Source organism: Gobius niger (genome assembly GCF_951799975.1).
Source record: "Gobius niger genome assembly, chromosome: 17".
Lineage (NCBI taxonomy): Eukaryota > Metazoa > Chordata > Actinopteri > Gobiiformes > Gobiidae > Gobius > Gobius niger.
The window spans coordinates 24,793,964-24,815,547 of NC_136868.1; the positions used below are offsets into that span (position 1 = coordinate 24,793,964).

The window sequence follows — 21,584 nt, forward strand, 5'->3', positions numbered from 1 at the left end:
AAAAATCAATGCCGGGCTGCAGGAATGTCCCGGGAATGTTTATAGCAGTCAGGGATAATTGAGTGAATCTGGAACAAGAAAAGACAAACCGGGGTCCCGCCGTGGAAGAATGTGCTTTTGGGACGTCTGAAGTTAACATTCCATCCACTTAGGGCTGCTTCTCCGGGGCCCGCAACCTGCCTCAGATGGCACCACGGGGAATATAGTGAGCGAGCACACCCTTTCCTCCTGCTGTCCAACCAAAGCCTGACTATAACAAACTTAACACTCTGCAGGACAAGCACCACCCAATCTTTGAACATTCCTGCGCACTTTGAAGGCTGTGTACCTTACATTAGAAAAGTCAGCCAGGAGTGAATCAGTCACACATGTCTATTGATGTTCAATCTGTGTCAATTTGAACAAAAAAGTGGTTCATTGTTCTTATTGCAGTATCTTTTTAAAAAGGTGCAAGATGACAATGAAAGAAGGGGCCCTGCCTGTATCTACTGCATATAATGTAATGTGCTTTTTTTGCATTTTACAGTGTTGGGGAAGCCATGGGTCCCACTAAGACAGGGGGACAGAAAGTTTAATCTACATAACATGAAGTATTAGGCTTTTCAGTGCTAGGACATCCACGCTCCTGGATCTTTTGCAACGGTGTTTCCAAAGCACGTGTTGCCAGATGCACTTTGCACTGCGCGGTGCTGTGCGTGCCGCGTGCTCCTGCCGCTATAGGAAACTAACTGCAGATCGCACATCGCGGCTCGAGGTTCTGCTGTCACTTGTTGGACTGCACCCCCAGGACTCCGCACTGATTGACCCTCTGCGTGCACGTGGTGGTGCGCTGCGCGGAGAGAGGAACGAGCTGTCATTCGCCTCGGTGTGAGATCCTCGTCCTTTGCTGCGGTAAAACGAATAAAAGCATAAGGCAAATTACTGTGTTCAACTCATTTACGCGGCGTCTTTACTTGTTCTCTGCAGCGGACTGAACGTGCCCAACCATAAGAGGGTGAAACATGGCTGGCTTACTGGCGAAATTTGGCCACTACACCCACGCCGTGGTCCGGGGAATCCCTAGTTCCTTGGCCACAGAGGCGCTCCGCAGCAGCGAGGCGGAGGTGGACCTGACCAGGGCGCGTCAGGAACATGCGGACTACGTGGAGGTGCTGCGGACGAGGCTGGGGCTGGAGGTGGTGGAGCTGCCCGCGGACGAGGCGCTGCCGGACTGCGTGTTTGTGGAGGACGCCGCCGTGGTCTGCGGGGACACAGCGCTCATCACCAGACCTGGAGCAGTGAGCAGGAGAGGAGAGGTAGGATCAGTGGGACTTTGGGCTTCAGTGCATGTGTTCATGAAAGTTCATACCTGTCCCATCAGCTGTAAAATGATGAGGAGGAGAAAACTGCTCTCTTTACAGATTAATGTCTGTTAATGTAAATGTTATCTAACTGTGAGCCCTGCAACATGATTCACTTATTAGCCATACAGTTGTTTGTAAAAGTACTTGGCATTGTAACAGTGCCCACATCCAGACACACAGTGCACCTGTACGCATGAGATCAAACCTGTTGATGACAATTCAGCCAGAGAGGAAGGGGGAAAAAAGGCTTTATAGTTATGAGTTATAAGTTTGTGCAAATCTTATCCACTCAGTTGTATCTGGGTTGCAAGGGGCTTGGCTACAGTGTCGTGTGTGGATGACAATAAAGGAAACGGTAGGACAGCTCATCTGAAAGCCCTGTCATTCCACATCACTGTCACTGCACTGAGCTTGGTGTTAATGGTTGCTAATCTCTCTGGGGGCCACAGTGTTGGCATGGGGGTATTGAAATGGCCAGTTCTGTTCCAAGACAACAGTTGTTGTTTTGTTTAACTTATGCTGGACATGTTCTCAGCTACATGTGGTCATTGTCACTTATCTCTTGGTTTGCATGATGCATTTTCTGAGCATGTTTCATTCCAAACATGTCACGACATGTTTGTAGACCTTGACAGTTGGTACCTTTGGTGCAGGAAACTGGGCAGAGTGTGTGGGTGGTTGGTGGTGCTCAGAGGGGCCAATAGCGCAGATTGGCAGCCTCGCTTCTATCCCTTCTACCCCACTGACTATAGTGTGAATGGATAATGTGGCACTTTCAGAAACTTGATATAAGCCATTATTATGAAGACAAGAACAAGCACCTTCCCTGAGTTAAGTTGGCATCCAGCTTGTTCCTTACCCAGTCTTTTCTTTTGAAGAGCGAGAAGAAGCCTCCAAAGAAAGAGGCTGTTCGGGCTCGTGCTTCACAGCTAGAAGGTCCTGGACTCGATCCCTGAGCCGGATGAGGACAGTTCTGTTTATTATCTTAGGCTTATATGTCGTATATCGGAACACTGGTGGTGAGCTGATTTGACTGATTTAAAAGATATATGATGTATTATGCAATATCATTTTAAATCTATCATTTTGAATAGAGCGAGTCATCACCCTTTGCTGCTTGTAGACGTAATTGTGGTCTCGGTGGCTCACACTGTATGAATGAAAAGAGATATCGCAGTATACAGTATACAGTATACAGTTGAAAGATCCCCTGTGTTGAACCCTCCAAGAAAGACAAAAAACTTTTTATTTCCACATAGCTTGTTGATTCTGAATCTTATATTTGTGTTTCTTCACTTGACACTTTTTGATTAAGTGCTCACAACATACTGTATCACAAATATCTTGTGCTCTGGAGTCAGTGTGCCTCCCTGCTGTCCAGCGAATTATGTTTACTGTTGTGAAATGTATATAATAGTTGGGAAATCTAATTCTAGGCACAAATTTCCTGATATCTTGTCAGTGGCTCAGTTGGTTAGAATGTTTGTCCCCAGCTCTCACTGGTCTGACTGTCATTGTGTGTATGCGAGTATAGAACACAACAGTTGAATAACTACAGGAAGCCACAAATAGGCAAGGCAAGGCAAGGCAACTTTATTTATACCGCGCATTTCGTACACAAGGCAACTCAATGCGCCTTATATAAGCTGATTATTACATGATCAGCATCAAACTGTATGTGTTGCAGCCTTAACTATTGGAAGTGTCCTTTGTAGTCAAAGTTCAGAACTATATGTCTTTGAAAGAACTTGTTTAAATGGAAGTGTTGCCAGTGTTTCTCTGGAATGACTGTTCTATGTGTCATAATGGCAAATCATTTATTGTTAAGTTCTTTTGCCTGGAAAATAATGATCATTTAGACCTAAAATCTGTCAAGACTTGGGGGGGCGGGGGGGGAGCGGATGGAAAACCATCCCTTTGCAGACACAATATTTAGGTCATGTTTTATAGACGTAATATTTAGCTTGAGCCCTTGCCGTTTATGTGTCTGTGCCAGGCCCCTTTCCGGTCACGTAACTGCCCCCAAACTCACACTCCATTGCGCCGCACCGGAGCCTTGTTTTGACTAGACGGCGGGCTGCAGCCACTGATTCCTATCCCCCCTATTATATGACTTTCCACATGAATCCGACCTGGTTTCCTGCGCAGAGACTTGACATCCGCATGTGAATGAGGCGGCGGGGTGAGACAGACACCTGGGATGGGTCCATGGCTTGTGGGATTCTGGGGTCAGCGTGTCTTCCTCGACTGTCCGCCACATTCCCGCCACAGTTATCCCGCTGTCTTTGTCTGTCTGAATCGGAATCGACGTCTAGACCCCGTCACCTCTGCCGTTCTCTGCCTTTGCGAAATATACTCCCATAGCTCAAACGCCAAAATTATGTTTAAATGACTTAATGTTGTTCCCTAGGGTTGAGTAATCCTGCCTTTTCAGCTCCTACTGAAAATATCTCAAAACACTTGCTCCTGTGTTTTTAAAGTCTTCACCAGACTTGTTTGAAGGAGTTGTTTCTTGCTTTGAGCTATTGTCTTCAGCATGTTTCTACTGCCTCTTTCCCCTTTCTGCCTGGAGAGGACAAGTGCAGACATTTTGTGTGCTCAGACATGACTGCACTTCATACATTTACTTTGTGAGTAAAATGGAACCTTTTAAGATGCTCGTTTTGATTACACTACCGTTATTCAAGTATCTGGCTGTAAATGGATGAAACAATTTACTCTACAATGTGTTCAGCTTCTTTGAGTGGGTGAATAAATCACGACTTTTGTAGAATGTGATAATCGCTGTCATAAATCAGACGCGCAGTGTCTTCATTAGTCATTGAAAACATATTGGTATGTGAGCGCCACAGCTCTCGCTTTTATCGTGTTTCGAAGTGGGCTTTGTGTGCGTAAATGTTCAAGAATTTAAGAAATCAATTTGAACTCCAATTATTAGTTTTTGTTGTATCTAGTTTCTACTATCTCCTACTAAGCGTTTTCTGCAGGCTTCTGTCAGCACGTGCCAGTGTTTTGCCTCGCATGCATGCTAGACCATCCCGTGTGACAAACCAGACAGTAGGCCCACCCCACCCTGCTCACTTCACCTTGGACCTTACCCACGACTTGCCCCCGTGATGACCCTGCATAACCCCAGCGACCCGGAGCAGCAGAGTGCGAGACAGCTGCACTCGACATGTGAACAGAGCTCGCTTCTCTGCACGGCACCAGCGACCCGGTCACATCCACCCATCGCCCCTGCTGTGGGAAAGCCGGGCTCGCTCTGTGTGAGCCAGTGAAACTCAGGACCGGAGCAGAGAAAGATGGTTAGTGAGCAATACTTAGACTTGAACTCCTAGTAAGAATGTAATGTTGTATAATACATTTAACACACCACAATATACTGTACAACAATACAAGATTTACAGTTAAATCATCTCTCAAGACACACAAAGCACTACTTTACTCAACACTCACTACACACTGTCCCTATAAAAAACATGGGCTACCATTCCACACCAGAATTAATTTGTCTGAGCTCGATTTGAACTTTAAATGAAGTGTCTCACATGGGAAATACAAAGCCTTCATATTCACTTGCCTTTCTTTAAAGCAGTACTAAGTAACTTGTTTACTTTAATAAATCCTTTTCGTAGTCCCTCTGGGGGTAATACAAGTGTTAATGGGATGATTGGGGGGACTTTCATCTCCCCCTGGTGTCTCTAATAGAATTAAACTAATAAAATCATGAAGAAGAAGCTAAAGGGGAAAGCTAATTGCAAGCTCGCGTCACTTGAACAGTATTTACAGCCAAGTTTGAGTGAAAAAAATGATCTCCATTGCGTAATTAGATGTACAATATCCCTCTCTCCCTTTGTGTTTTCTGTCAGTGTAGTATTTAATCTCATGGACAATTAATAAGTAAAAAAAACGTAACATGCTACGACACTTGCAGTGGCGCTTATGGCCTCTAGGGGCAAGAGTTACTTAGTTCTGCTTTAAAGTATCAAAACACAAAATGAGACAGTTCCCAAATTATTATCATTACCATTATCTAATACCTGTCCATTCCTGGTCAGTAACCTCCCACTTATTCCATTATTTTACTTTGTTTGATATTTACTGTAAAATATTCTTGTTTCATCTTCTATACCAATCTATTGTTTTTATTGCACCTTGTATCAAACTTTACTGAAAGACAGTTTTCAGCCGATACACACTGTAGAATTCACTCATTAATTTGCAGTGTTATGTCAGCATTATCCCAGCATGAACCAGGTCTGATGGCATAACATCTAATTCCACATGTTCCCTAAAATAGCCTGGCCTCTTACCCCCCCTTATAATCACTGACACTGAAACAGTCCGTCCTTGTGTAAGTTTGGAAAACACATGACAGATGCACATAATGGCTCACCTTTGCTGGTATGCATATAAATGTGCACTAGATTCCACACCTCGAGAAGACTTTAGGATTTTCACCCTTCGGTTTGTTCTGCCGTAAAAGACGGTCTCAATCATTCCAGTCTGGTGTCTCATTATTGGATGGCGTCCCGGGAAGATGAGCTAAAGCAAGATGAGCACTGAGACGGACCAAAATGTTGTAATGCTGAATCCTCTCATTGTTTTGGCTAATAACTAATGGCAATTTCTCAATTCCTACATCACTTTGTGTGTTTGTCTGTAGCTCAGGTTAAGGCGTACCTAGCTGGAGACCTATTGTGCATGTTTTTGGTTGCTGGGGGGGACGTGGAGAACCATCCATGCTTAGTCCCAGACAAAAGACAAAAGTGAGGAAGAAAAAAAAAAAGCACATTATGTTTTGAGGTGGTGTGTAAGCCTTCCTAAAATCCCACCTTGAACAATTGAGACCTCTCTGTGATGAGCTCTGATGTGCCACATGGACCACAGATGTGTCAACAAACTGGAACCAGAAAAACATGACAAAAACTTCCCAGAATGACTTCAAAGTCAAGGTTACTGTCAATTACAATATGTTGAAGCCATTAGTGATGATAGTAACTGTAAAAAGGATTGCACATTTCCTTGTACACTTTATTGGGTTATGAAGACAAAAACAAGCACCTTCCCTGAGTTAAGTTGGAATCCAGCTTGTTCCTTACCCAGTCTTTTCTTTTGAAGAGCGAGAAGAAGCCTCCAAAGAAAGAGGCTGTGTTGGTGTCACTGTTGGGGCTCGTGCTTCACACACACACACACACAACACACTGGAGCATTAATGAAGTCTGCATTTTACAGGAACTGCCATATGTTGAAAAGTAGAAGATGGTAAACAAGTAGCAATAGTGTCCAAATGTTGACTTCCTGCATACATTTTGAGTTACAATACAATTCCCAAACTAAAATGTCCAAAATAAGGATCCAATAAAGGGCAATATTTTTTTTTATAAAGAGTCGCGAACAACAGAGCACAAAATGTATAAAGTTTGTATAAGTAATGTCGCTTGGGAACCACTCACTCCACTTTAAAACAGTCATAAACGGACATCAGCAATTTAAAAAATAGTGTTTGGTGGCAAATGGAGACTGTGCGTACTCATAAAGAGTTGCCTCGCACACGAGCCCCCGAAAGAATTCGTGACACGATCTGCGTGTTGATGCGGCTGGATGTTTTCCTGCGCAGGTGGAGGATGTGAAACGCTCTTGCCCATTTTCCACACGAGGGTGAGCTGGGAGTCAGTATGTGTCGAGTGGGTGCCACAGTGTTCTGCCGGGGAGGCTCGAGGCTTGTCTGCTGCGTCTCTCTCACCAGCGTGTCATTTATGCACGCCCTGCTACAGCCCTGCCTGTGCCACTGTCGAGCGCTGTCTATGTGTCATCTTTTGGACAGATCGACTTTTTCCATCGCTCCGCTCATCGTGAGTCACAGTCACGTTTTGAGGGCTCAGATCTGGGGTAGCGCCGGTGCAAACGTAATGGTCAATATCTACTTGGCTTCACGAGGACTTAAACAGGAAATTTGTCGTTTATTTCATGGCTTATTTCCTTTTCTTTAAGCTAAGTAAAGGGAACGCCAGACTTCGATTTCTCCCTTGCACTCGCTGATCTTTTCCAAGTATCTAAATAACACCCTTTGTGCACCATATTACTTTACCCCTTGTCTTGTATTCATATCTCACTGTTATTGTACACGCCGAAATCGCTGAGTGAGCTTGTCAACGCGTTTTGTATCGCTTTGACACTCTGTGGAGTTCACGCTCACACTCGGCACCTCTGATGTAACAGTAAAAAATGCTAATTTGAATGACATGTTTTGACTTGAATAAGCGATCGCAGCCAAAAATAATACAAAATCATGTTTCTATTGGCGTTCTCTGCTCTGGGCTTGCTCTTTTACTTATCCACCTTCAATAATTTGTGGAGTAATGTGAACAGTTGCTTCGAGCCAATATTTGTGGTCAAATAATGAACGGAAGGGACAGGCCAGACAATCAACAAGTAATCGAATAAGCCCATACATTCTTGGTCAAAACTTCCACTATAGTGCAGTGTCCAGTACTGTATAGTGGCGAGGCGTTGTGTGCCTGCGTGCCTGCGGAGTTTGGGCAGGTGGCGTTTCAGCCTCTGTCTGCCCTGGACTGTCACAGTGTGGTGTGATGTCCGCGTGTAGTCTGTTCTCACGCCAAGGATCGCACTCAAAACATACCCCTCCGACGCGGGCCGCTCTTCCCCAGTCACGCACAGCCGCACCTCCTAATCACACACCTAGCCTTTGAATTTACACACAATGATGTAAATACCACTTGTAGATGTGGTGTACATGGTCTACATTCCATATTGAGAATGTCGGGCCGGAGCATGTGTGTGTACTGTCCAATTTTACTACTTGTGGAGATTTAATACCATTAGTGGCCCACTGACTCACATCATGGTCGTAAAGACAGCCTGGCATTTGCTTTTTTACAACTACTTATTTTGTGCTCCCAACCAGAAGCTTAAAAACATAACTGCAGATTGTTTTGGACTGTTACAAGTTTAATGTTCACACCAGAAGAAAATATGTTACGTGTGTCTTGGTGACAGAATACCAATGTGTGTCAATGATTAGAGTGCTCCCCCTGGGGACAATAAAGTCCAAAATCTTAAGTCTTTACTTATCCAAAGATCAACAATTTGATCCCAGCTTCAGCCAGTGTATTAGCCTGGCTGTCGTCAGATGAAATAAGTTGGATCCGCAAATAAACCTTTTAAAATCGATAAACTATAAACTTCCATATGTCGAATAGCGCGTCGTCGTCTTGCCGTTCCTCCTCGTTCTGTGATTGGTCCCCAAATCCATGGAAAGATTTTGGCCATGGTCCCCAGACTGCTGTGCAGTTCGAAATGACCCAAGCACACACAGCAGCATGGATATTCCCAGGCTACCAGCGCATATCGTTTTCCTTGGGAAAGACACTTCACCCACCTTGGCCATGCCACTGTTCGGTGTCACTCTGGGGCACTAAAACTTTACAGATGAGAGATCAGGCCATGGCCTATATGAGAGTTAGTTGTCACCAAGTGCTTCTTTTCGAACAACAGAAGTTACAAGTTATTAGTCATACATGAATGCAAAGGTATTTGTCGAGAAACATAGCTGACCATAACACACATTTAAAGTTATTAGACTTTTTGCAGGCATTTGCTAATAATCTCAAATACACCTCAACATTTATCGCCACGGCTGATTTGCAATGTCCGACCCATCTCATTGTTGAAATAAATGGCCAGTGTCTTCACTCCTCTCATTGTTTTGAACACTGTGCAGCTCCTGAGGCTGGTGTGTGCTTAACAAATCCCGCTGCTGAATGAGGCAACACTTGGCGCTACAGTGGCTAAGGTTGCATATAGTGCTTTGGGATGGGTGGTGTTCAAGTTCACACCCATGAAAATTGTGCCTCAGCATGGTCCCAGGTAGTTACATAATCTCAGCTCCATTGTGCAACTCTGTTTATTTAGTTTCCCCTAAATTCTGTATTGAGAAGGTGAACCATGGCGAGGATACACAGCTGGCGGAGTCGATGAGGTATTTTGTGGAAGAAAAAACATGCACATGTTGAAAAGCACTCACAGTATTGTACCAGGAGTGTGGTAGCTTTGTTTATAATGGTGCATAGAAGAATTAAACACATTGAAGGTAAAGTTTGGGTCACTTTAGAACATGCTGTGTCTTGGTTTTTAATTAGCATGTGCACTGTGTTATAATGTAGACCCAACTGATCAAATTCAATAATTACCTTTTTATGCTTTTATATTAACACATTTGGAGATCTCTATGGCTTATTCTTCAGTTTCCGCCGCCAGTGTTTGGTTGTAACCTATGCTCTGTGGCATTATTGTAGGGATGCACCGATACCGATACTAGTATCGGGTATCGGGCCGATACCACAGGCTTGTACTCATACTCGTACTCATTCATGAGGTCCCGATACCAGAAACCGATACCATTTGACGTGCGGTGAGCGCACCTACGAGGCGCACCTCTCAGCTGAGGAGAGAAAATAGCAACAAACTGGAGAATTCTTTAGTGGAAATACAATAATCCACATAGAGCTGACTTTATTACAGACTGCACTCCCTAAATCAGAGTCTGTGCTGGATTTAACCAAAGCTAAATGTTGTTAGTGCTGCAGCGTCTGCAGTGTTTACAACATACAGGCTAACGTTGCTAACTCGCGGCTAGCGCAGTTTTGGCCATTCTGACGCCGTTTAAAGCCCAGGGGTTTACTCTTCTGAAAAACTAACCCGGCGACTAAAAAGTCCTCAGAAAATCCAATTAAAAGAGATACAGCATGTCCATATTGAGCGAAAATGAGCTGCAGCAGAACAATGAAAACGCTGTAGCTACTCGCTAAGTTGCTACAAAACACACGAGAAAATCCACACGGAGTTGAAGTAAAGACGAAAAGAGACGTAAGAGTAACGTCTAAATACTATTGTTAAATAAAAATACATAAATGAATAAAGCACAGGCATTGGGAGCTTTAGGACATGGGCTTTTCTGTCTATGATGGACAGTGCAATAAAAATTAAAAATTATATTGAATGAAAATAAAAATAAATAAATGGCATTAGCAAAATTCTAATATAACTGCTCTTAAATGTGTCGCCTACTTTACTTAAAGGAAATGTAAATGAGTAAATTTGCTAATTACAAACCAATCTGCTGGGGAAAAAAGAAAGAATGTTGAAGAAAATGCCTTGTACTCGTATCGGTATTCGGTATCGGCGAGTACTTAAATCCAAGTACTCGTACTCGTATCGGTTTTAGAAAAAGTGGTATCGGTGCATCCCTACATTATTGCTATTGCAGTTTATATTTTGCCAAAAGTAACTTAGAAGTAACTCAAGGTAGTGTAACTCGGTTACATTTTTTGAAACAGTAATATGTAATACAAACATATTGCATGTTTAAAGCTGTGATCACTAATATAGAATATATTACAACTTTAAAGTAACTTGCTCAACACTGCCCGCTGCACACACATTTTCGGAATTTCCTCAGACGTCTTCTGTTGCGTGCGCCGGACGGGAGATCAGACCTGGAACGGGTGGGACTTCCTGCAGGACCGTCTCAGAATCTGTGGGATTGGGCAAGTTTGATGTGGTTTTGGGCAGAAGCAGACGGTCAGACCAAAACACCTCAGGTCCTAAGTATAAAAATGTCTAACGTCAGACGTCGCATGTGGATCAGGAGAAAGCACAGATTACAGTCGGACTCTAAAGCGGGAGGTCTTTCAATTTACTCCGGCGTCTTAAATAAGAAAGCTGCTCTGATATGAAAACAAACATGGCGACTTGCCTAAGAATCACACAGTGTATTGAGAAACATTGTCATGATCATCTTCTGCCAAGTCAACATTCAAAGCATTTAACGCTCTTAATCAGAAGAGAGAGAAGTTATACATTTTGCTCTGAATGATATGGGGTTACTTGAGGGCAAATCTTTTCTCCGTACAGTACTGCAAATAAGTAACTGGTTGGATGTCTAAAATCAGATATTGCATTTGATCAATGTTCCTCAAGGCAGATTTTATTTTGATTGTATGCATTGTTGTAAAACAGCTGATCATAGCAGGAAGTTACAGGAAGTAAAAACTGTATTACCATGGTGGTTTTACAAATATTACTCATAGCTCCACTGTGGCCCCTGGCAGCCCTGAGAGGTCAGTGTTTGGAGCCAAGGGGAAATCAGTTCTGACAGAATGACAAGCTTCTCTGCTCCTTAGTGCTTACCATAAACTCATCTAATTGCTCTGGGGCTCCAAACCCACAATAAGAAGTCATCCGCTGAGGCCGGGGGCAGAGGGAGCCTCCAGCAGACTTCCGGAAAAATGGAAAGTGTGGAAAGGATTTAAACTTTTCTTCACAATCAGCCAGGTTCCAGATTCAGCATTACAGGCGAGCAACCAGCATTACATAATCTCTTTTGGCAAAGCAATCCTTATCTAGTTGAGAGACATTTTCGTGCATGTGTGTTTTGTGTTTGTGTATCAGTGTCACTAAGTTGAAATAGTCTTCACCGTTCACCATCGGTGGTAGATCACGCTTGACCCTAAGTTGATACAGGAAATTGTCTTGACTAACGGTCACGATGTTCACAGATCACAGGTCCAGTCGTTGAACTGGAAAACCCGAGTAGGATGTGCCCATCAAAGCAGATCATCTCTAGGACAAAGAAACACATTGGTTTAGGTCAGAAGTGTGGCTACTCTTTAGGGGGAGTTTTAGATCTCTTACTTGGAGAGCAATGCATTGTTTAAAGAAAGTGATTTGAAGTTTTAGATTGCACTTTTCATCTAGGACTTGTGGTTTAAACCTCTATGAACAAATAGTGGACTAAACTGGTTGAATTCTCGTAACAGGACCTGATACAATTGTAGATTGTGTGATGGATTTAGCAACTATATTTTTAACATGACACAAACACCAATCAATACTAGATATCTGAACTGGAGTTTAATAAGATTTGCCGTTTCTATACATTCTGGAACAAATTAGCTTCATGTCACGGTATCGGCCAAATTGTCTCGTGAAGTGTTTCTTTCAGCAATAATGTTTATACTTATGGTTTTTGATTCAGCCTCAAGGAGCTCTCGACCTGAGAGAAATGGTTTTGGAGCGGCTGAAAGTTAACAGGCGGTCTCGGAGCGGCTCCTGTCGCCCGCGGTGGATGTGATGAGAAGGCAGCTGACCACGGACCAACCTGTATTTAGCCAGGGAAGAGGAATGGCTATGACATAACAGAGAATCGCACACAGAGCTCTGATCATTTGATGCCAGTTTGGGAATAAGTTCGGTGACCAGCTGATCGTTGTCATGTAGCTGACGGTGCAGCTTTCGGACCATGGCCATAGCAATTAGGAAATGTATTGTTGTCTTCTCTCAAAGTTATTATATGCTCAATTCCAGTTTCCGCATTGAATGACTTCTACCATGAGATTATATAACGTCACAGTGTGTCCATTTGTTTCGCTCATGCCTGACAATGACGGAGACACTGTCTGGACGACACAGATCCAGACATGACATGTCCGGCCAGACGCACTGAGATCCTGGGAGCTTGACTTCACTCGTCAGTGTGTCAGATAGGCCTTATTTAGTCTGTGAAGCCCTGTAGACACAAACACATAAACAAATGCATCTTGGATCTAGACAGATACATAGACAGAAATGCATAAGAAAACATAAGACTTCCAGGCACAAATGTTCACACAACATCCTTTATCCACTGCTTAGTTTGTGTAGGCTGCCGACTGCTTCCTGTTGGCTCAGATCTGGGTTCTCAGACTAGTCATAACAGTGGGAAGAGTTCCTCGCCCCTGTGTGCTTCAGGCTGATATTGATTGACCTTTTTCCAACATGGCGTGTCAGGTCACCAGCGAGTGCGCCTGTCAGACTGGGGTAATCTGCTGTGAATCTGATGGTAAAGGCGCCATAAGGCAGAGCCAGTCATTCGGACATGCTAACTGTTTCCATCTCATTATCTGTGGGAATGGACGCTCTCCAAAACACAACAATGGAATGGTTCATTTTAAAGATCCTTGAAACAGCGAAAGTGCAATTGTACATGGGTAAAAATATAACCATAAGTTCTTATCTCAAGCCCAGAAGAGTTGAACTACCAGACTATTCAAACAACTATTGATTTTGCCTGTCATTCATCGTAATCTTGATCATTTTAATGTGGTGCCTTTCACTCACTTTTGTTTTGTTGTTTACAGTCCTTTCAACGCATCTAATTGCCTGGTGTGATTTTGGCTGGTCAGTCAGTATTCTATGTGTGTAAATGCTTGCATGATGTGCTGGGGTCCCATTACAATCCTGCTGTCATGAATACTAAAATGGAGGAAGCTTTGTGTTGGTGGTTTAACATTTTCAGTAATTGAGGTTGCAGCTCTCTGAGATGTAAACCATTACGTTGTTTACTGAGATGTTAAATCTTTCGACCTTTTTAAATAGAGAAAGAGCCAGTAATGGACTGCGCCTTAAATGTACAGTTTTGTAGCATTTTACTCTGCTGTATCTGTTTTAGGGAATTGGTTCTTCATACTTGTTCACTGAGGCCTGTTATGTAAATCCAAAGTATCTAATTGCATTGACTCATGTGGACCCGACCGAAAAAATGTATTACTTAGTTTTCTGTCACATTAATCCTGCATCAACACATTTTCTCCCTGAGATGAGGAACGCTATTGCCTCAGCTCAGACCCCCTGACAGCTGAATGTATGGCCGCCTTCGTCACCGCTTGTCTCTCCTCACCTCCAGCCCACGCTCCTCCTGCGGCCCACTGTCTGTCTGTCTGAGAGGTGACATCAGCCCCAAACCTGCTGGAAGACTCTTAGTCCAGACTGAGTGTCCCCACGTCCACATACCACCGCTCCGCTACCGCTGCCTCCAGAGCTGACTCAGTACCTTGGCTTGCTTTGTAGTACTACCACAAGGTCCACAAATGTTGTATGGGTGACAGGACTGTGCATTCATTTAGTGCTGAGTAATCTTCTGCAGGAGTCACAATCTAATCTTAGAAGTTTGCCTGATGAGATGTTTGTTTTTGTCAAAGTTGTGCCTTTATCCAAGCTTAGTAATGGCTTAACTGGTTAAAGATTACTGTAGTACAGAGGTCATAGAAGGGGGCGTGGCCTCGACGAGGGGGGAAACAGAGTCTTTTGGGAAATGCAATTTTTCACTCTTTTTAGCCATTTTCTGGCGAAATATAAACTTACTCATCACACACAAATAAAGTGAAGTCTAAATAGGGTCCATATGGATGTTTATTCACAGCAGATTGTTCAGTAGAAGCGAAAAAACGGCTAGCGTAAGCTAGCGTTAGCATTAGAACTATTTTTAAAATATATTTATGGGCTGTTGAGCCACTTTGCTCCTCTCCATGTCTTTGTATCTTTATTTAGTAGAAAACTATATTCATAATTCAGCATTTATTAAAGTAGTTTTTGATTAATTAGAGAAAGTTTACATTTTTCTCCAAATTGTTTTCCCCCTTAACTGTTTTCAAACATGACCATATATGGGCGATTCCAGTGGTGCCATCTGTAGGGATATACTAGCATTGCTAGTTTCTTAATATACAATGGTATATAAAAAAAAATCTGGCAATACTACTTTGTCAACCTCAACGATACTTGAAATTAAAAGCTCCTGGATCCAAAATGCCTTTATAACAGCAGAAGCCACTAAAGGAACCACAGCCATTTGCACCCATTCAGCGCAGCTAACAGGAAGAAATGGCTTTTATTTAATGACAATACAACAGTGATAATTGCTCTGAGCTCACCAGTGCAATTATGGACCTCGAAGTATTTTAGACGTTTTCTGCAAAATGATAATAAAAAAAAAAAAAAACGAAAAAAGAAACCCTATTCTTGGAAACAGCATTGTTCAAGTAAACACACTCTTTTTCCACATAAAGCACACCTGACCCACACAGTGCCTCATGGTCAATGTTTTCATGGAAAAAGTGCTGCCTGCACTAATGACTGTTAACAAACACCTGTTTCTGCGCAGGTTAGAGTTACAGCTTCGGTAGTAAAAGGGTCAAAGGTCACGAGGAGAACAAGGAGGCGGAGTCTACAACCAGGTGCAGCAGGTAGAACACAGTGGTGATTTATTCAAGTCACGTGCCTCGGGAGAAAGCGAGGGGCTGATTTACACATGAGGCCAATGCTTGTGCTTTGTCATAACAATTCAATATTCAATTCAATAACCACCAGGATGTACATAGTTATTCAACCTCCCTTAATCTATAAACCATTCATGTAAATGAGCACTTCAAAGATGAATATTGTGCTTAAAGTGACATCGAATCTGTCATCAGCCATACCAGACCAGAGTCACTTTCCTTTTAAGAAGCCACATACATCAGTCTCCAATGTTGACACGTTATGTATTGCATAAACACAGGTGGACAGGCGGAGGCACAGAGATGAGACAGTGCGACAAAATATGAAAACCAATCGCTCTGAGCTGGTCTCTAGTGAAATTAAGGTCAAACATCTCTGCTTTTGCACATATCTCTCCCTCCCTCTCTCTAGCCCCTCAATCACAGCACCTGCTTTCTCCATCATGCGCTCATACCCATCCCACTCGGAGCGCTGTGCTGTTCTATGGCCCGCTGACTTCAAACATGAGCTACTCCTGGAATGATAATGACAGAAACATGCCTGGAAAGAACAAATAATATCCCAAAAATACACTCTTATGTGCTGCTCGGTTTTAGTGTAACTGGCCTCTGTTAGCTCACAGTGTCTGCTTTTCCTTGCTTTTCTATTTACAAGTGTCTATTGTGAGAGGCTGAGGATAAGGCCGTCATAAAGGGCTGTCTGGTCAGCAGTGGGGATTGTTGTACCCCTTGAAGCGCACCTGTCCCATGCCAAAGTTACACTCCCGTCAGGCCTGTTCCCGCACTCGCATTCCTGTCCGCTGACGATGCGTCTGCTTTTATATGATCATATTCGGAATTAGCTTTAGAAAAGCTCAGTGACACCTTCTGCTTTGAAAGGTTTGTTTTTTGTTTGACCAACATTTGAGAAACAAATCACGGCGATTTCCCGTTTTGAAAGGTCGTGCACTATTGTACAAATCCCAAGACTGATCTATCCAGACAGCTCTGTTATTGATTCCCACACCGGGGGATTTTTTCGAGAATATAGTTGGCATTTAGTGCCTTTTCATGATGTCATTTTTATAAGTATCATTTGCACACTGATGAAAAAATGAGAGTGCTCTGTGGTCTTGCAGTCCAATTAAATGCGCAATTTAGCATTGTTGGCTCAACCCAAATTGCTTTTGACTTAGCAGAATTCAAATTGGAATGGATTTTCTGGAACTGGTAATGCAAACATAAAGTAAGACTCAAACAAAAATGATGCTAACACAAAATGAGTCTTTATTGAGATATCCTATTGCTGGACTTCCAGCCCTTATAACAGCCCTGGGAGTGTAATGTAGCAAGATTTATTTGAACAGACTATGTTGCGAGGCATGAAAGAGCAATGCTAATGGTTTCAAAGACTATCTCAAGTTTGCTTTGACTGCATAGCTGCTGGATAACAACATGTACATTAAAACTTATATGGGGCAACCGGATATACCTTACCTCCTTCTGCAGACATGTCGTGCTTGTCAGCGCACCGGACCCGTTTCGGATAGGCCTCCCAAACAGATGGAGGAGTCATAAGTTTGGATGGGTGAATGCTGCATTGATGCCACTGCAGCATCTAAAGCATGATGAATATGTCACTGCAGTCGTTACGTTTATGGCACAGTAAGGCTGGCGAGAGGGAACGTACTAAATGAGCTGACTGAGTCCTGCTCCAACCTAGCATTACAGACTTGTGTATAGTCATTGTCATGGATAACCACCCAATGGGGAAGAATGAGGAGGACATGTAGGTTGACCCTGCTGTGAAAGGAGGTCATTTATCAAACACTGGTGCACAGGTGGAGCAAAGCACCGGGCCAAGTGAGATTGGTGTTTTTTCAACAAAGCAGAATAAGATTAAGCAGATTGATAGTAGGGCTGTTAATTGGAATCATCATCTATATTTTCTCATTGGAGCTCATTCATAGAGAATCAGCAATATAGTGTTGTATTAAAGACAGTAGCAACAAGTAGACCCCTACCATTTCTTTGGGAAAAAAAAAGATATGGCTCTTTGTCTCGGCATTTTTCTAAAAATCTAATCAGTTCGTACTGTTTCACCTAAGTTGACCCGTGTCCTCTTCTGCCTTTGAACATTTCCTTTTGTGAGTCAGAAGTGAATTCACAAGGAGGATTACCTTTGGCTGGTGAGGAAGCGCTCTGGCCATTTATGGGGGCCTGTATTGTGAGTCAAGTGCGAGCAGAGCAACAGGAGAGGGTGACTTACTTGACAGCTATTGTACAAAGCCCTTGATGTTCTGAAATACATCTTTTGGAATGGCAAGTATGTGGCTGAGGAAGTAGTTCCCTTTGGTATGTGGTACTATAGGATATGACATTGTCGGACCGTGCATCATTGGAATTTTATGACCAATGTGTTTATTCAAAGGGAATGTGGTTGTTTTTTTCCTCTCTATTTGCCCTGATATGAAGTAGTTTTTCTAATTTCATCCTTGCATTGATTTAATTTTTGAAATATTTTTTATCACTGCTGCCTTCAGTCTAGCTGGAACACTTTAGGTTTAGGTTCTCCTTTTCTAGCACTAGCATAACATAACAATGATTTCCATTTGCAAATGAACTAGTTGTAACTTTTGGAAGTGTATTTTTTTGCACAACCATAGAAAATTACGTGTGCAAATATTCTTTTTCCATACGCACATAAGGCAGAATGAGTCCCATACTTTGTTTTCAGGTCCTTTAGCTAAACGCAACATCTTTCCCCAATCACATTCAAATGTCAGGTCCTATTACTTATTGAGATCTTAGCAGGTAGTGTCCTCATGCTACATAGTCTAAAGCAGGGGTGTCAAACTCAAATACACAGTGGGCCAAAATGCAAAACTTGAACAAAGTAGCGGGCCACCATTGAACAAATGAACCTTTTAATATGGACCCAAACAAGATTTGCTTTAACATTGAATATGGAACAAGCAACACTTATTACTATACAATATATAACTTAATCGTCCAGATATGCAAAATCTGAAAAAAAAATGTATAATACCGGTGGGCCAGCTCAAGTAGTCATTTAGTATAGCCTCGCGGGCCAAATATAATTACATTGCGGGCCAAATTTGGCAAGTTTGGAGCCATAGGAATGTACTGAGAGAGACCAATGCTAACAACAGACAACAGACAGGTACGCATCAACTCATCTAAGCTCACGTAAGAACATATCTCAGTATGGAAAAACGGTGGCCTGTTCCGTTAGGTCAAATGAAACTACTTAATAATTCTTCTATTTGTGTAATTCACTACAAATACAGTTACTATTGAACAGGAAAAAGCTTTAAACATTGATTTGACTGTTCTGTCATCGCTGTGCGTGTTCCATCTTCCATTGTCTTTTGTTGATTCGCGCGCTACCTTGGAGCTGCATTGACGTGTTTCAGGAACTACAACTCGTAACAATGGAACAACTTGGTGTCAATCCAACGTTTTCCTCTCCAAAATTTCCCGTCATTATTCCCATAGTTTACTGAAGGAATCCACTTTTTCCTTTCGGCTAGAGTGGAGTCAGTTTTCCCCTGCCATCTGCATAATCCTTTTAGATTGGGCCTATATGACATCATTAGGGCGATAACAACATGAGAGCCACTCGCTTTTTAAATGGGGGAAAACGTCCCTAGTAGAAAGATCCAGGAATCATAACCGTTTAAAGGGATTTGGAAAGGTTTTGTAATGATGTACCAGGAGATTGTTCTGTCATATCTTTTCCCCTGCCATGGTGACATGCATGAAAACATTTGGTCATGGTTAGCATCATGAGTTTCTAAGGAGCTTTTTAACCATGCTATATTGTTTTACCTTTAATGCGTACCTGGAGTTCTATTTAGTTTCATTCAGAGATTCTGCAAAACGCTAAATAAATGTACACATGCAATACCAATGTTAAGCTGTCCTAAATTAGTTTAAATGTTGGAGTAATGCATTGTGTATAGAACAGTAAAATCTCAACTCTCCGTATGTTTCTCTTTATCTCACAACCGTTATTATTGTTTTTCCCAGTTGTAATCTGTTTCGGATAGAGACCTTTGCCCTCGACACTGGCTGTGTGCGCCGTTTGATTCAATTTGACTTGGGTCTTTGTGTAATCTCTCGATCTTATGCAACTGTGCAGCAGATTCCCCCGGTGGGCCGCGTGGGGTTTTTTGTGTCTGCGGAGAGGTTGATGAAATAAATGGAACCGAACCAGCGAGGATCACGATTAGTCACAGCAATGAGATACGGTCTGAACTCATACTACAGAGCCTCCTCTAGCCCACTTTTCTGAACGCAGTGATACATTAACACGGGGGTTATAGAAAACATATGCACAATTAATCTTGTTTGAATAGTGAGGTTACATTCTGCTTCTTTTTCATGTAGCTCGAGGCTATTACTCTGTATCTGTCAAGCCGTCACAACTCAACTTGTCACAATATCGATCGTTTTTTGCCAAGTGAGACATCTTTTATATTGTCAATATCGCGACTCTTTACCCTGCCAGTCTCTGTTGTAGATGGGTGGAATGTGCAAACATTTTGTTGGGTTTGTCAGCGGTGTGAATTACGTAAGGCTTTTTGCATATAAATTCCGCATTAACCTCACAAAATCAAACCGTAGTCTGTACAAAATGTGGAAAAAACAACACGGGCCTCTGTACTGCATGTTTTGTCTACACTCTTATTGGATCAGCCCAAGTTTTAAAATCTGTACATCTTGTTTCATTTTTGCCTCGGTGTCACATCCACTTTACATATGGCGTAATAGCAAACGGTTTAGCTTCGGTTGGCGTTCCTCTAATGGGAGATGACAGGAGGTGGGGTTTGTTGTTCTGCCACTAAGCACTTTCTTGATTTCTGTCTTGATCAAATTTGATTACAAAAAACAGGCTTGAACTTGGGGTCAGGATGTATTGAAAATGTTGCACGGGTCTATTGCTATATTTTGTTTTGATCACATTGTGTTCAAAAAAGGCACATGTGGCACAAGGGGAGCCATGAGTGGTCTTTTATCAGAAGTGGACAGGGCAGAAATCCTTTCCGTAGTCCTGTAATACAAGTGTTTATGGGACGATTGGGGGGTCTTTCATCTCCCCCTGGTGTCTCTGCCCAGAAAACCACACTTGCAACTTTCCCTGGTCCGGGTCGAAGGCTCCAATACACACTAATGGAATCATGAAGAAGAAGCTAATAGGCTAACGGACAAAGCTAACAGTAGGCTAGCGCCACTTTAGAAGTATTTACAGCAGGGGTGTCCAAACTTTTTTCATGGGGGGCCGCATATTGACGCGTACACGGGGTGAAGGGCCGTAGATCAGTAGTTAGTGCCGCAAAACCTTCGACTAGCAGAGGTTTAAGTTGTGCCCCATACCTCTATTTAAGCTTAAAACCTTCATGCCAGCTCTGTCTCACAATAAAATGCTAGTTGTTAGGTTAGAATTGAATAGAATTATTACATTTCAAATAAAAAGGTCCATCTCTGGTGATGTGTACCGATACAGCAAGAGGCCGAGGGCCACCATAAATTGGTCTGAGGGCCGCATTTGGCCCCCCGGCCGCACTTTGGACACCCCTGATTTACAGCCAAGTCTGAGTGAAAAAAAAAGATCTCCATTTTGTAATTGGGTTGTGACACAATCTGAAATATCCCTCTCTCCTTTTATCTTTTCTGTCAGCGTAGTCTCTCACGGACAATTAATGAGTAAAAAAAAACACAAGATGCTACGGCACCTGCAGTGGCGCTTATGGCCTCTAGGGGCATGAGTTGCTTAGTTCTGCTTTAAATGCTCGTCGCAGCTCCGATGGTAGAAAAGCAATTATATGGCTCCCTGCTTTATGGAATGTTCTTGGTTTTCACGGAGCCAGGTGATCCATTAGGAGTGTTAATCAGGCCCAGTGTGTTTGCATGTGGGAGCGGATTGCACGCCTCTCACTGAAGCATATAATTGCAAACTGGCGATAAAAAAAAAAAAGGAAGAAGAAGAAGGGATCAGGGGTGCCTCTGAGGAAGGGAGACAACACGATTGTTATAGCTGGGTGCTCAGGTGTGCAGATAATCAAAGACGGTTCCCACCCATTTTTTTCCTCGTGTGCCCCTTGAGTCATTCATTTATAGC

General features: G+C 42.8%; 1 protein-coding gene across 1 annotated transcript in view; it reads left to right on the top strand.

The window, feature by feature from the left end:
* The first annotated feature begins 732 nt into the window (after positions 1–732).
* LOC306977332 (N(G),N(G)-dimethylarginine dimethylaminohydrolase 1-like) overlaps positions 733–21,584 on the top strand; it is a 57,357-nt gene continuing 36,505 nt past the window's right edge. The window contains exon 1 of the mRNA XM_079575616.1: positions 733–1,295. Within this exon, the coding sequence (XP_079431742.1) occupies positions 1,002–1,295 (294 nt within the window). The 5' untranslated portion in view covers positions 733–1,001. The remainder of the gene's footprint in view (positions 1,296–21,584) is intronic.